This window comes from Thunnus thynnus, chromosome 19 (assembly GCF_963924715.1).
Source record: "Thunnus thynnus chromosome 19, fThuThy2.1, whole genome shotgun sequence".
NCBI lineage: Eukaryota > Metazoa > Chordata > Actinopteri > Scombriformes > Scombridae > Thunnus > Thunnus thynnus.
Genome location: NC_089535.1, coordinates 17,072,069 through 17,088,587, shown reverse-complemented (window position 1 = coordinate 17,088,587; position 16,519 = coordinate 17,072,069). Strand labels below are relative to the sequence as shown.

The 16,519-nt window shown below is 37.8% G+C and overlaps 1 protein-coding gene across 3 annotated transcripts; it reads right to left on the bottom strand.

Moving 5' to 3' along the window:
• Window positions 1-1,125: 1,125 nt before the first annotated feature.
• fyb1b (FYN binding protein 1 b) lies at window positions 1,126-14,673 on the bottom strand. Of its 3 annotated transcripts, XM_067574446.1 has the most exons (19): window positions 14,263-14,671; window positions 10,306-11,311; window positions 7,428-7,563; window positions 7,241-7,314; window positions 6,912-6,934; window positions 6,272-6,330; window positions 5,558-5,690; window positions 5,100-5,259; window positions 4,709-4,832; window positions 4,247-4,266; window positions 4,044-4,116; window positions 3,796-3,879; window positions 3,227-3,267; window positions 2,732-2,813; window positions 2,445-2,547; window positions 2,072-2,234; window positions 1,919-1,952; window positions 1,802-1,833; window positions 1,126-1,685 (listed from the first exon to the last, which is right to left on the bottom strand). In XM_067574446.1, the coding sequence occupies exons 1-19, from the start codon at window positions 14,263-14,265 to the stop codon at window positions 1,663-1,665; spliced, it is 2,373 nt and encodes a 790-aa protein (XP_067430547.1). In that variant the 5' UTR covers window positions 14,266-14,671; the 3' UTR covers window positions 1,126-1,662. The 3 variants fall into 3 exon arrangements, 2 of the variants coding, with proteins under 2 accessions (XP_067430547.1, XP_067430548.1); XM_067574447.1 differs by lacking the exon at window positions 3,796-3,879 and having other exon boundaries at window positions 14,263-14,670; XR_010924680.1 differs by lacking the exons at window positions 1,126-1,685; window positions 1,802-1,833; window positions 1,919-1,952; window positions 2,072-2,234; window positions 2,445-2,547 and having other exon boundaries at window positions 3,779-3,879; window positions 14,263-14,673.
• Between the last annotated feature and the right edge of the window lie 1,846 nt (window positions 14,674-16,519).

The following is a 16,519-nucleotide window of genomic DNA, read 5'->3' as shown; positions in this document are numbered from 1 at the left end:
AGTTAGTCTAAGATACTGAAATAGGATTTTATAACACTTATTTATGAGTTCTTTTGTAGAATATCCGTTAGATCAAAGTGTACTTTTATCTTTCTGAGGTTTTAAATCACCTTCTTCCTCATATGTCTGACAGTGTAGCATATGCTCTACTGTTTCATCTTGCCCACAGGATTCACATCTGCCTGTGTTATATTTACCTATTTTGAATAGTGTACTGTTTAGTCCACTGTGTCCAAATCAAAGACTTGATATTGTTGTCTCATCTCTCCTGCTCCTTCCTGCACACCTCATTTCTCCCACTTTTCCTTTGAACTTTGTAAAACCATGATCTCTTCCTCTCTTCCTCCCATTGCTTTTGCCAGCTTTCCTTCAATCTCTGCTTTATAATGTGCTTGATTTCTGTCTTGCTGAAGCTAACTGTCAAATCAATGTGATTATTTTTATGGCCTTCTTTGCAAATTGCAACGTTATCTGCCATTTCACTTCCTAGATATGTGCAAGCACCCACAAAAATATTGCAGACCCATCATTTGAATTCTGTATAATGTTTGTTGTACTTCTATCAAAATGTCTGGTCTGCTGTCTTAATGACTATACGGCAAAATGGCTAGTGATGAGCTTGAATCTGAACAAATGATTGCTCTAGCCTCCCACCTAAAGTGTGGTTTGCTGTTGTTGTAGTTCCTGATGGCTGACACTAGATGTTACTAAAAAGCCACATTTTACTGACTCCCTTCTTGCACATAAACAGTGCAGAGAAAACCCTATAACATGCCATGAGGAAATGCAGTTTGCTAATTTTGGTTTGGAAAAGGCCAATTAAGATAGTCATCAATTAGCCATGCACACATCATAAACATGCACACACATATCTCAGGTTTACAGGCATGACACCACACTGTATCGTGCATGTATGCGTGAGTTTACAGTTATGGAACATGAGTTTTTCCTTTATAGCTGATGTCCTCTTACTTTAACAGCAGAGCTTTACTTTAACAGCAATTCATAAATTGTCTATACAGTATTTCAGAGGCACCTTGGTGCTAACACAAGTGATTATTCTACATGTTGAAACTGCTTGAGACAAAGAAGCCTGAGTTAGCACAGAAGCTCTTTAAACCTCAGTTTTACAGATAGCAATTTATTATACATACAGTGTCACATCATGTTAAGCATTTAAAAACAAAGTGATGAGCAGTGTTTACAACTCTCTTTTAAAATTGCTGCTGTTCTTATAAAATTGCCAAACACAGTAGAGGCATACATGTAAATACAGTGCTGTGGAGATTTAAAAAGAAAACAAATGAGAACATAAAAACAGAAATATGCAAATACTGTTGTTCCAACAAATGTTTCCCACTTTGCTGAGATGTTGCAAATAACATGAAATTGTTTTGTTTTGTTGTTTTTTTGGATGGAGTAAAATTTTAAAGGATGACATTGTTCAATGGACTTAAAGCCAGCCTGGTCCCAGATCACTGAATCGCTGCCCAGATGTCGAATTTTTCAGCAATTCAAATATTAATTAATAAATAATGAAGCGAAAAATGACTATTCAATCTGATTATCAGTCTGACTTGAAGCAATGTATGTCATCAATAAACATAATAAATAACATGAACAATATCAATGTAAAACAATAAACCTGTTACAAGATGTTTCTCAGTCGTTGTCATAGATGCAATCTGAAAAGAAGATATATAATATTGATTAAAAAGATTACTTCAACTATGAATGTTGACTTGTGTCCACTGTGTGGATATCTATTCATGAAAAAATAAAGATGAACTTAAAAACATACCATCTCCAATGTCATCATAGATATCACCATCGCTGTAAACAAACAAAAACAAAATAATCAGTCAGCATATAAATTTCTTTGTCTGTGTATTAATGTGTAAATGTTTGTGGTGCTTACTCCATGAAAATGTAGCTGGTCGAAACGTAACCAACTGTAAAAGACAGACAGACAGATTTTAAATACATGGTCATTAGTGTGGGAATCTTGAATACATGTATTTATAAGTTATGTTCATGGTATCAAACACATAAACTAACAGCAGACACTCACATTTGCCCTCCTCGTTCCGACAGATCAGTTTGTTGTCCACGGCTTTAACAATGACGTCCAGTTTCTCTCCTGCTTTGACTGCCAGCTCTTTCCCGCCCCACTTCTTATTAGTGAGTGTAGGGACGATGGTCACCTGGTACAGCACCTGTATTTCCCCATCATACTGAAAGATATTCAAAATTACTCTTCAGTTGTTACGTTTGTGACTGCCAGTACATTTTTAGTTTAAATCCTTGATGGCGTATTTGATCTGAAAACATCAACTTTAATGGAATTCAATTTTTTTCACTGTTGAACTGTGTTTACAAGTTTGTGAACTTGGCAACAGTTAGAAAACTGGATTGATAAGGTTAAAGAAATATTAGAGACCAACTTTAAATTTTTTCCTGAATTCCTTCTCCTCTTTCTCGAACTTTTTCTGCTTCTTTGGGTCCTCTCTCTCTTCAGTCCTGCTTTTGCCTTTCAGGGTTGGAAGGCTGAACAGAAAAATAAACATCAAATGAGAGGAGAGAACCAAAAACAATAATGATTTTGATTACTTATTATTTGGTTTAACCCCACCAAAAAATTAATTTGACAATTGTGACATTTGAAATCATGGACATAAATGGATGGACTGTAAGATTATTACAATTTGTTTTAAGATTGTTGTAATTGTACCTGCTTATGGGAGGAAGAGGAGGCAAATTTTGAGAGTCAACATCATCGTATATCTCCTCATCGATTGCAGCTCCTGGATGATCTGTGGTAACACATGGGACAAGTCAGTGAGTCTTTAACTTTTAGACACCTGACATTAGCAAGCATTTAGAGGACATTTGAATCAGATTACATGTAACAAACAATGGATTGTCACCTGTAAAGTATACAAAGAGGAGATGCAGGGCAGTCTGCATGTCAGCAAATGAAACAAAAAAAAAAAATGTAACAATATATGCCCAGATCCATTTTGAAGTCATAAATGATTTTGCTAAAATCGATTATTTCTTGTTAGAGATGAAATATCAAATGTTGAGGAGGTCTCACTTAATCCAGCAAGTTAATACACCAAAAACCATCAATTTGGGGTACTTTAGGATATCAGAGGACTATCAAAAACAAAGAAGAGTCATATTGAGGGACAAATATCTTTTTTCATAAAAATTTGTGTGATACCTGATTTTCCGTCTGCAGTAAACTGGCTGGGTGGAGGCACTCTGGCACAAAAAATGAAAAATTATCAAGATTTTACATAATTTATATCATTAGACCATCATCAATTCAAAGTAGATTAATATGATTCAAAGCAGCCCAAATATACAATCGTATTCATGAATTAGAACATGATATTAATAAATTAATGAATTAGTATACTTGTTTAAACATTCTTTTCATGGTGTTAGCAGATGAGGCCTTGATTTTCTGATTAAGTCGACAATCATACATCAATTACAGACATGCAAATGACTCGTGAAGATTAGTAAAATCACATATAATCAGCTGCACTGATTGTAATTACACAAACATCACTGTTAGATTCCAGCCTCTTAGACTGTTCATGCAACAATCAGTTTGTAAATCAGGATCCTTTCGTGTTATTCAGAAAGAGGTGAGGTAGCTGATCGGATGCCAATCTGGAGATAAAATCAACATTCAAAGGCATCTTCATCCGAGAGGAACTGTTAAGGGATTAACAACAGTGGACAGTAGATCTGTGATCAGTCTTACTACTGAGTGTATTTTACACTTTAGAGCTGGCAGGACGTCCTATCCGGTCAAATATCCGCAGGAAGCCAAGGGGCTTCATAGAGGACCTGTGTTCCAGGGGACTAAAGAGCCAATCAAGGATAAAAAAAACCTGCATTTCTTTTTCTTTTTTACTTCAGAATCGTTCATCTTCTCCATTTAGCATTAGTATTCAATGTTTTTTGTCTATAAAATATCTACTGTAACATCTTGTAAAACAAAAAGTGATTTATCCATCAGTTCCCACCTGACATCCAGGTTTGGATCAAGAACATCATCGTATATTTCTCCACCCTCTCCTGGTAGCGGTGGTAGAATCACTACAGGACAACAACAAAAACATAACATGCAATTAGTGACATGTTTCATCTCAGCAAAACAACTTGACATCAACAAAATGCAAAGAATGTGACTGGATATAATAATATTTAATATAGATTTATAACATACCTCCTGGGCCTTTGGACCCACTGTAGAGAGAGAACAGTTTGTAATATGAACATTAAAGACAATGAACTTTCTTTTGTTACATGTTCCAGAGGTAAAATTCCCATCTATGTTTTTTTTCATTGACAATCTAGAGATCCATTAAGTGAGCTATGAATTCAGCTGCTCCAGAACTTATTGAACAAAATCTGCAGTTTTAATCAGTTTAGATTAAGATTTTGAGTCAAACCTGAAAAAAAAAACACCTCATCATATCAACAAAAAAACGTGAATACATACATGTACATACATATGTCAACATGTATTTTCATGTTGAGTAATGTGAGGTTATTTAATGAAGGGAAAAAACACTTTTGGAACTACAGTAACGGCTCATCCCATTTTACTTCTGTCCATTCTTAGAAAAAGTGCAACTTTTCATTGCAACTAACTGATATAGAGGAAGAATATATCATTTGCTGGTACCTGTTATCAGGAGAGGCTACATCAATGTCATCGTAGACCTCGGGGTCGTACGCCTGCTGCTGAGCTTGGCGATTCTTCAGAGTGTTAAAGTCAATTTCCACTGATGTGGTCTTCACATAACCAACTGTTATGTTAACAAGAAACAAAGAGAGAAGTGAAATATTGGTTTGATTTGTCCCTTCTATTATTGACTGCGGGTTTTTAGCTAAAATATAGACAATAAAGGGAAATGAGATTATAGAAAGATACATAAGACAGTCTTATCTTGTATTTACAGGTGTGACAGAGAGGGTGTCACGGCACAAAGAAAGAAGATAAGTGACAGATGACAAGCCAAGGCAAAGATAAGCAAAGAAAATGAGACTAATGAGGTAGGAATATGTAAACTTACTGGATCCATCCTGCGTCCGTCCCAACCATTTCCCCTCCGGGTTGCCATGGACACGGATGATGTCGAGGCTGTCTCCCTGCTTCAAAGCAAGGTCTGTCTTACTGCCTCGGCAGTCCACACAAGCCTTCCCTTGGTGGATGGCCTCCAGAGGGCCGACCAACTAACATACACGCAGCCATGAACAAACATACATGCAAACACACATAAAGGAAGAAAATTGAATAGATTATTACATTTATTTATGTTGCAGTTTTAACAGAATAATAATAATATTTGTCACTTTAAGACGACGCTTACCACACTGCCACACTTAAGAGCAGACAAAAGTTTCACATGTTTGCATGCGCACATGTTCTGTACATAAAGGATGTAACAAGTCTCTGAAAATATAAGTGTTATACATGTTTTTAAATGAATAGGTTGACATGTAGCTGCAACTTCCAGTCTTGTCTACTCACTTTGAATTTCTTTCTGGCGTCTTGTTCCTTCTTCTCTCGTTCCTTCTGCTCCTTCTTCTCAGCCTCCAGTCGTTTTTTACTCTCCCTCTCCTCTTTCTCTTTTCTCTTTTCTTGTTTTTGTTCAGCCGCTTCCCTTTTGAGAGAGAGAGAGAGAGAGCACAAGAGAGTTGGCATAGGCAGGAAATGATAAGGAGAGAGAGACTGATAAACAGATGTGGCTGACTTGCTGGTGACCCCGTATTAACTCCCCTGAACAGACAAAGCCGTTAAAACAACAGAGTTTATCTGCTCTCTCTATTTTAATCAGAAAATTCAATCAGAGTGAGGATGAATGAAATTGTAGTGTTGCAAAACAACCACCAGAGAGTAGTGTCAGTAAAGGTAAATGGGAACACTGCCTAACTGGAATTAAAACCAATATACTTGTAAGGGAGCTCTGTGCAGAGGGAAATTGTTAAACATATGCTGACAATATTAAAATCATTGAAGAGTTTATTGTCGAGACAACTTTAGTTTGTGTCAGGGTTTGTCAGCTCTGGACCTGAATAGACCAAAGTCAAACAAATTTTCCAGCCAAGCTCTTAAAATAAAAACTCCACTAGTCCATCCAGATGCAGACAAATAATTCAGAAACAATACTGGTTTTAAAGACAAGACAGAGTCAGAGAGGTATGAGAAAAACAAGCTAATGTTTAATGTGGAACATCCTCTCACCATCGTTCATCAAGATCCTCGTACATCTCTCCATCATCATCATCATCATCATTCTCTTCCTGGGCAGAGAAGACATGAATAAAAACAGCAGAAAAACTGCAATTAGCTCAGTGTCTTTCTTGCATCATATATTACATAGTGTATGTCCTACTCACTTCTGTAGAAGAAGAACTTTACACATTCTCTGTATTTACGTTTTTCGTTTGTCTTCCTGTTTATGGTAACATTCACATTAATTTCCATCAAGCTGTTGATGTTGTAAGGTCCTTTTTGTCAGTAATTATAACTGGTACTACTGCTGTTTTTCTGCAGGGGCACTAACATTTTTCATACTCTGATTCACACATCTCTCTTACTGTGTGCTGATGTTAGTTTAATATATACATGTATACACCATTTGCTTTATGAGTACACTTCAATTTATTCTCAATTACTGCACTCATTTATTCTTACTTATTTACTCTGCTGCATCTTCATGTTTTCCATATTCCACCACTGGATTTATTAGTCATTTCTCATTATGAACACACATCCATGTGCTTATCTGATCGTGTTTGTGTGTGTATGCATCTACATCTGCACATGTACCCGCATGCATATCTGTATTTATGTAAAGTGAAATTAATTCAGCATGTCTCACCTTTGCCCTCTGACTCGGGTGGCCTGAAGAGAAACAAAGAATGAATGTTAAGTTAGAACAAAACAAGACTGTCTAGACAGATATTAACAGAAACTACAATTTCATATGCAAATAACCAAAATAACCAGAGTTAAACTTCTAATTTAGCATCAGTAAAACACTGATACACTGCCAGCACATAGTGATTAATATAGTTCCTTGTATGAGCATCTTTTAATATTTAAACGAGGTACGAGGTTCACCATCACACAGGCCTTTTCTGTCTTCCTGTGGTGGTAAGAACATAAATGATTCACGATATGGGGGTCAGATAGTGACTGTTACTGAACCTGTGGATGGTGGTAGAGGTGGAGGAGAGCTTTTCAGTTCATCAACATCATCATAGCACTCATCTTGCTGGATGCTGAAAAACACAGTTGGGATTTACTTTGTGTTAATTAGTGTAACTTTCTCCAGAGAATACACAGCATATATAACTTGTAAATGTGCATGCATCAGCACAATTGTGACATTTACATGGTTCCAGGGTGTCTTGGGGGCAGACTGGGAAGGGCAGTCTGAGGGGGTTGATTTGGGGTCACATGGTTGCTGTGGTTACTGAGGTACGAGGCTGAAGGAGTTGGCACAATGGGTTTCTTAAAGGTGCCAGAACCTGTAACAAAAAACACACGGTGGTAAAATAGAGAAAAGTATCTTTACCAGTGTCCTTCAATGACACTAGACTTTATCAATCCCTAGAGGGTAAACTAGTCTGTTTGCCATTTTAGAAATTTAATAATAATCCTAACCTGTAAATTAAGTGTCAGATAAATGTAGTGGAGTAAAAAGTGGTGTAGTGGAGTGCAAGTAAAAAGTGGAATAAAATGGAAATGCTCATGTACAAGTGCCTTAAAATTGTAAGGCACTTACAATTTTACAATAAAACTGTAAAATCTTTTAGTAAAAGGCCAATCACAAATGATGAACCTAAAAACAAGACCAATACGGTAGGCAATACATATGACATGAAACCTTAAAACCTCACATGTGCTCATGTTAACTAAGTTTTCATTTCAAAAGAAAGGACAGCATAGCATATAACAATAGGTAAGAAAGGGAGAGCAAATAGCATCCATCAAATTATCCCGTGAAGCAGACAACAATATCAGAATTGCTCAGTTATTTCTGTCTTCCGTCTTCCCTTATTTTTCGGTTTTGAGCTTGAATATCAGCCAACAGTCATCCTTCATCTACTGACTGCACCGAAATGCGGATCAGGTGTGTGTCTAAAAACAGAATGCTCTCACTCGAAACTCTCCCTGTTTGCTGGAACTTTTACTTCCCCATGTGGTGAAACAAACTCCGCTGTCACAGCAGAGAGCGAGGGGGGAGGAGAAGAGACAAACTGGACAGGGAACTTAGCCAAACAAATAGAGGAACTAAGTTTATGTCTATGACTTTGGTCTCTTATCTCAAGCTCTGAACAATTGTACGCAAGCATCTGTGTAACTTGCTCTAAATTTTTACAGAATGCATAAAATGCAAATTCAGATGCTGTATCAACTAAAAAATAGTAAGATACATTTGCTTTTAATGCTGTTATGTGCAAACAGGAGTTGTTTACATTGCTGGTCAGTCAGATAACCCAAAGTGAAATCAAGAACTACAGCCTAAACATTACTAGCGCCACTGAAACCACACTTGTGAACTTGTGAAACGTCTTTTTTTCACACTTCTGAAGTGTGCTCTCAACACTTGCCTGAGATAGCTATTATAGTGATAGAAAGGAAATGCACTTGAACCAACAAAATAAGAGGAACCCCTGTCTTTTTCAGACTGTTTACCACCCTGAGTCATTTAATCTACTTGACAGCAAGGGCTTGGCCTGGTTTAGAGCATTGATTACTGTAAAACATTATGGTTTGTTTGTTTAGAGGAATTATGCTGACACATTTATTTGATTCAGTGAACCAAAGATATACACCAAAATGAATGCCAGCAAAAAATGAGTTAAATGCAGCCGGATATAGTTGAGGTATTACCGCCAGCAAGGCTACATGTGTCTGCCTTCTGGCTGCAAGAAATTTCTCTTCTGAAACTCCTCTTATCTGTCTCACCAGCTGTTTGCCACAGTTAAAGTGGGTCACAGTGTCTTCTTAATGGTTTTAAGTTCAATAGGAAGGAGATTTATACTGATATACATATATATATACACATATTCTGTACTTTGTTTTGTTTACATTCATTATCCAAAAGCTATGTTGTTTAGCTAGTTAAACTTCACTAATTCGAGAAGTTTCACTGAGGTCAAGATCTCCTCAGGAGGAGAAACCTGAGAACAAATGACATATTCACTTGTCAGTAACCAGCGTCAGGATTTTAGAAATACTGACATCATGTGTCCAAATTCTCCCCGATGTAGCCCTAAGACATTTGTGTTAAGCAACTATAAGATTTTTTCATGTTTTATATATGTGTTTAACAAATTCATTTTCTGTAAATTTTATCACCCTGAACAAAGCACTAAAAGTTGCATCAAAGATTCCTCCACAATGCCAGGAATATGACTGTGGTGGAGAAGCACTAGCCTAAAAGCCTAAAACAGTCAATTTCAGGCACATTGACTATTATAAATAAGTAAAAATCTGAATCAGCCTTAAAAACAAATGAAATTTGTGTGTAACTGTAGAACATAAACTCTTCCTCAGGACTCAAAATTCCCAGAAACAAAACTGAGGACATGTTAGCTACAACCCTATAGGTCACATAAAAAAAGTAACTACAAATCACATATAGACAAATCATAGCGAAGTCCTCTGAGGACTTAATGTCTCTAATGTGTAAAGTGTCTTCCACAGTTCAGAAATCAGAATATATTTATACTTGTTCAATTGCAGGCCCCAAAAAAAGTGTAATTAATTTGCCAAGCACTGGCTTCCATTTGACCTTTATTCTTTGCACTGTTCACCAGAATCCATCCAGTAATACTGATATAGGACCTCCCAAAAGACTTTGTGATTTTGGGAAGAGATGGGTGAAATTGAATGGGTTAATAAGTGAAGGGCCACTTTAGCATAGTGTAGCTCTCTACAGCCCGCAAATATGAAAGTTAGAATGCTTGCTGGAGTTTAACTAGGACTCTGACAGAGTGATCACACATCTTTGAGGCACTCAAAGCAATATTTAAATTAGCACACAAGTGTTAAACTGTAATTATTTTGGCATGTAACTACACTCAAATATACAAGCAATTTTGCAATGTACACCATAGTGACTGTTGATCTGATTTATATAAATACTAATTTCCACTCAGTCATTGGATTGGTGGTTACATCTCACAGAATCATAACTTTTGTTCATATTTTTTTCTGTGGAGTTACTACTAAACAAAGCTATTAGTGCCAGTCCAACTTACCATCATCAGAGGCCTCAGCACCTCTTTTGAAGTTTTCCAGGTTGACTTTGGGAGGTCGGTTAGGTTTAGCAGGAGCAGGGCCCAAAGCTAAACTGTTGGGGAGGGGATTGCACTTGGGGCCTGAAGTGGCATCACCATTAACGCTGCCAGTCTGAGGAAAAGGTTTTGACGGCTTCTTAAAGCTAGGCTTTTTACTGGCTGGAGGTTTGGGAGGAGGGATGGACTTAGCAGCAGTGAGAGGCAGTTTGTTGCCTCCATCTGCTCTCACACCACTATCTGACTGCTCCGTCTTGTCCTCCTTGTTGAAGGTATTCTGAGCAGTCCTGAAGACGGGCGGGGGCTTAAAATTGTAGCTTGTTGGTGGTGAAGTTTTGTTCGCAGTGTCTGTGTTACTTGCTGCTTCTTCATTTTGCTGCCGTAGTTTTCCAAGGCTGCTGCTCACTTTTGGTTGTACAGATGGTACTTTGGGCGTTGTGGAGCTAGTGTTGGATGGTGGACCCCCACCACTGGTATCCTTTACCCAGCTGGGCTTGGAGCTGATTGCTGGAGATGGTTTAGGCAAGGCAGGTTTGGCGTCGGACAGGGTGGAGCTGAGGGGGGGCTTGTGAAGAGGAGGCTTATGTACAGGGCCTTTAGCTTCATGAGCCTGTGAAAAAGGTGGCTTCAAGGGTTTATTAACAATGAAAGGTTTGTTGTTGGCATTGTTGTCATCCTGAGTGTTTCCAAATCTGCTAGCCAGGGCTTTTGCTTTGTTTGGTTCAAGTGCCTCTGTGTCACTTTTCGTGGACGGTGTGTTTTTCAGGAAAGAGGGTTTAGGAGGAACATTTATCGCACTGCCTGAGAGGCTCTCCAAGACAGGTTTCTTTGTCTGTATGGCTGGGCCAGAGGAGAAGGTAGGGTGCAGTTGTGGTTTGGTTCGTACTGGCGGTGTGGAGGAAGGCTCGTCAGTGCTCGCCCCACTCGTTTGGAAGCGAGCCATGATGGCCTTCACATCAGCCTTGTTTTCCTGGACAGAATGGAAGGACCAGAAGCAGGGTGAATAATCAGAATACAAAACCAGAATTGAAAGTAAAATTAGGATATTTTGTGCATGGCAGAATAATATAACTTCAACAGGAAGCAAAACAGAAACAGAAACTGCTGGACAAAGCAAAAGAGGAATAAGGGGAAAACAAGATGTGCACTTCAATAGACTTAAAAGGTTTTGCAAGTTTCACAAGTGAAGCTTAAAAAACTTTTCCAGAGGCCACTCATAAATCAATCATATACAAAAACCAAAATCAAATATGCACACAGACATGCTATGTGCACATAATCATATCATTGTCTTTCAATTTACCATGACATCCTTCCTCCCTCCCTCCCCACTGCACGGCTGTGGCTCAAAAGGTAGAACAGGTTATCCATTAATCACAGAGTTGGTGGTTCACTCATGTTGAAATCTCCTTAAGAAAGACTCTGAATCCGAGAGTGCTCCAAATGCGTAGGAACAACACCTTGCATAGTAGCCATCGGTGAATGTGTGTGTGTGTAACCAAGATAACACAACTCATCTGCACCATCACAAATGTTTGAACCACCCAAGGCTGGTGTGTGGTTCAAATAATCAAATAAGTAATGTGTGAATGAATTTTATCTTGTTGGTTTTGAACTACACTGACAAAAACAAAGTAATACGGAAAGTAAAACTGTCTCATAAACCAAGAACTCCTCATAATACTCTTCTTTCACTTATTTTCACTTAATAATCTCTGGAATAAGACTTTTCAAAGCTGTATTTGCAACCAAATGTTCTGTCCAGGTATTCTTGCTTGCACTCCCCTCTGTTTATCAAGTGAAAAGCCTTTTTCTCTAATATGGCAAATATTGCATTTATTTGGGAAATGTAGCCTTTGAATATGAGAACTGGGAACCAAATTCATGTATTATGTAAGATCATGTGTGTCTACTTTAACACAGAAACAGTCCTGGAGCTGACACAAAGTGTCATAATGGACAGATGAAGTAGCAGCCACACCCATTTTAATGAGTCTGGTTTGACTGGAGTCAGAGACACCATACCAGGAAGTGGAGATAAGAGTATGAGGACACACAGCTGCTGCTATTCTTACAGCAGTAAAGTGAGGAAAAACTGATCAACGGAGAGAACAACAGTTAACGTTAAACCACAGCAAACATCAGATCTAGAGTATGTTGCACACAGTACTGGTAGTTTCTTTCTAACCGCATATATAGTTGAAAATTATTAGTTTATTATCGTAAGTTTTAGGGGGGTTGCTTATATGACTTGATTCACAAACTTCAAAAAACAATTCTTGTACGTGGACAACATTAATATTTTTGCTGACAAAATGGAAACTATGTTCTCAAAACGATCTGGCTGCTTCAGTTTTAGCTTTGGAGTTTTATACCGGCATTAGTGTGACCCAGAAGTTATTTGTTTAGTCGCATTTTAACAAAACTATACTAGGTGTATACTGGGTTACTGGAATACTGGGCATATGAAAGGACAGAGAATTGGGTTGAGAAATGTTTTATTCCGCTGTGGAAAATTGTCGCAGTTTAAATCCATTGTAAACGTCATACATTTGCTAAATATGCTAGCAGTCAAGCTAGCTGCATCTGTCTTCTTTGTTGAGAAGGAAACTATCAACTTATACTTAACAACTGCAACTGTCTTCTAAGCTAACTGAAGTTATGTATTTGGTGGCCTAAAAGGTAGATTTTGGGCGGAGTGTCACTTTAATGGTGTCAGTACCATCTTGCAGGGGTGGCATACTGTGTGTGTTAACACCAGGCCTGACATGCAGCTGAATATGAAATCAGAGAAGAAACAGAGGAAAGTTCCCCCCCCCATACTTCTGTTTCTCAACCACAGTAAACTAAAAATTACCCAATATGTTCCAGACGTTTGCAATTACTGCTTCTCTAAATATGTGTGCAGTTGCAATTTTGTGACAACCTAAAAATGTTGTCAAATCCTGGAAATACCTTTAAGAGTAAAGCAGTGCAACTCAACACACAAACTACAGCCTCAAAATGACAATGAAGAATAGTTTCAACAAAAACATTATAACCCTCATAAGGGTAAGATTTACTGCAGAGCTGTTGAATTATAATTCCTTAGTTTTAGCTAAACATACCTAATGAACTGGCAACTGAGTGTATATTCTGGGTAAGCATAGGTTTAGATGAGTTGTTTTAGTGGACAGTTACTTTTATTATGTGTAAACAGCATGTGAGAAATGACAACCATAACATTGCCATATCGATAATGATGACTGCAGCTGCTAAAATGTTAGGTGTTATGCTAGTTTCCCTGCAACTGCAAATACTGTGCAAATAAAAATGCAGTTACTATATAGACTATAAGAATTCAAAGTCCAATGACCTGCTGAGAAATGACAGAGAAGAGAACGGGATTGTCCGGTCATAGCAAAGAGGAACCATGATTTCTATTTCCAGTGTGATGAAAAGCCAAAGTTGCCTTGCACAATCTAGATGACAAAAAACCAAACCTAATGGTGACTTCTCCTGTTTTTACATTATGCATGGGAAAATGTGTCCAAAAATGTCTTGAATATCAAACACAAAATCATAAGTATAATCTCATGGGGTCCTAAATGCTATAAAATGATAACTCAAGGCCTACAAATCGCTAAGGTGATTGCAAGAGTACAATTAAAATATATTTCCTCTATAGTTATACATGTAGTAACTTGCCCAAACAAGCAGTAACGTCAGAATCATGTGTACAAGAATGAATGACTACATGAGGGTGTTGTTACAAATAAATATTCATTATATTAATGTATAATAAGTGTTAGAAAAATGCCCATAACAAAGATTTCCAACAGCACCTTTCTTTCACTGACCCCTCTCACCTGCCACCATGGTTTTCTTATCTAGAAGGTGATTATATCAAATAGTTTTAGTACAGTGATAAGGTGTACTCACCATGTTGAGGACAACAATCCCAGCTGCCTCTGGATGTCCAAATGGTCGGTGGATAAAGTTGTGAAGAATGTATTTGTTCAATGTATCTGTGTGAGTTTCTGTAACTGTCGAAGAGAGAAAGGTACAGAGATAGTGAATGACAAAGAGTGTGACAAAGCATCGAGTGTGTGAGTCTGCGTGTTTGTATGTGGGGGGATGTAAACTCCAGTTCTGTCGGTGACATAAGCATCTGTCCACAACTGACTACTTCCTCTCTTAGTAGTATGTGTGCTTTGTGTGACTGTGAGTCTGCACAGCCTCTGTTATCTCTGTGTTTCCATCTCATAGATTTGCCTATCCCTGGCAAACTCCCTGCAGTTTTCCTCTGTGCTCAACAACTGATGCTCACTCACTCCGTGCCACGTCAACAAAAAAAAAAAAAAAAAGAAGCAGGATGGTTTCTCAGCAACCAAATTCAACACTTTGATATTGATACAGTGATTTGGTCAACAGAAATGTGACAAAAACAAGACAAGACAAAAAATCTACAGCCATAATACTGTAGGTGACAACAACAGTAGATATTACAATAAAGAATCTGGACACTGCAACCAACATAGTTGATTGCATAAGAAACTTGTTAGTGTATTTAAAAATGAGGAGATTCAAAGGCAATTAGACCTCATAACATAAACCCTATACCATAAATGACTTAAGCTCCGAGTTCATAATCTGTCAATAATTAATTAGTTTGTCAGGTGCCACGTACAAACCAGCTCAATTTATTGTACCTCAGTGAACTTAAGATAGCTGAACAGGCCCCCTAGTGGATGTCATTGTTGTCCTAGTATTACCTTTGCTTGATGAAACAAGTTGTGGAAAAATTGGGAGTGCAAGACAGGACTTGTTTTCATAAATCAGAGCAAGCTGTAAAGTGGTTCATTGCTGTATGAGAAGAAGTGGGCCAGACAACAACGGTTTGCAATTACAGCTAAGCTTCCTCTGAGGCCATTTGATATCTAATCAATTCAAAACTTAAAAAAAGTTTATCCTTTTAAATTAAATTCAGCAACCAAATACAAAAAATAGTTGCAAATAAAATCAAATTAGATGTTAAAGAGGACATAACGTGTTTTTTGTGATTTTCTATTTATATACTGTTACAGTGTCGGATGTCTACATTAAACATGGTCAGAGTTCCAAAACTGGAGGTAAACGTATGTAAAAATGCTGCCTGGAAATCAAAAGCTCAGGCTTCAGCCAGTTCTGAACGCTTCATTTGCAAGGTTATCTCTACTTCCCCATCAAATTGACGTCAGATTGTTCGTGCATTCCCACAAACGGCGGTCCGTTCCGTAGCCTTTGTTGCTAAGGTTTTTCCATGTGCTGTTCATATTGTCCACTCGCATATTTCAGATCTGATTTTGGCTCAGACATGTATGGATGAATTTGAGGAGTTGACATTTTGGATAAAGGGTGAGAAAAAAATAAAAGAAATCCTACTACTATTGTTTGTCTATGTAGCCTGTGGAGCCTAACCAATCAGAACAGAGTGGGCTCATCAAGAGGGCAGCTTTAAAGGTAAAGTCAGTGATTCTAATCTAATATAGTTTTTGTCAAATTCAGTGAATATCTTCTCACGGCCTGCTAGTTGTCTGTTCTGTGTGTAAAAAAATCTGGTGTTCATAAACAGCACTGGCTCTGTAAATGGGCATATAAACACAGTAGCTCGGAGCGAGCCACACAACACTTCTACACACTCCAGCAAAATTTACAAAAGTAAAACTCTGTCTGTCTGGTGAGGGGAGTTTGGCCATTGTCCTCAAGTCATCGCCTTGGCAATGCACGTCCATGAATTTTGGGGGTGGAGCTTCTAAAGGGAGGGGTGTATTTGTTTGTCAAGAATCTTTCTCCAGAATGACTGACTCTACCTTTAAAGAGACAGGAGCTAAAACGGCCCTTTTTCAGACAGGGGCTGAACTGTAAAATAAGATAAATAAGGAAGTTTTTTTTTACTGTAAATCATGTAAAGATATTGCAGTAGACTCCCAGAACATAAATATGGAAATGTGCATGATACATCCTCTTTTAAGAAGTAAATTTTAAGTTAGCCTACAGCCTACTAATTTTAGCACCCTCAGACATATTTATCACTGACAGCAAAGGTCAGGTGACTTTTATTCTTTGGGTTAAAGGAGTTCATAGCTGAAGCCTGATTAGTAAAATGAAAATATATCCAACTAAGAGGCTATGGGTAAAGATTTTTACAAGATATTAA

Bases quoted from the DNA above. Each gene is read 5' to 3' on its own strand.
- fyb1b (XM_067574446.1), bottom strand. The intron at 7,315-7,427 runs GTAAATGTCACA...TGTGTTTTTCAG, and splicing joins CCAAGACACCCTGGAACCAT to CATCCAGCAAGATGAGTGCT. The intron at 6,935-7,240 runs GTTCAGTAACAG...GTTTCTCTTCAG, and splicing joins ACCTCTACCACCATCCACAG to GCCACCCGAGTCAGAGGGCA.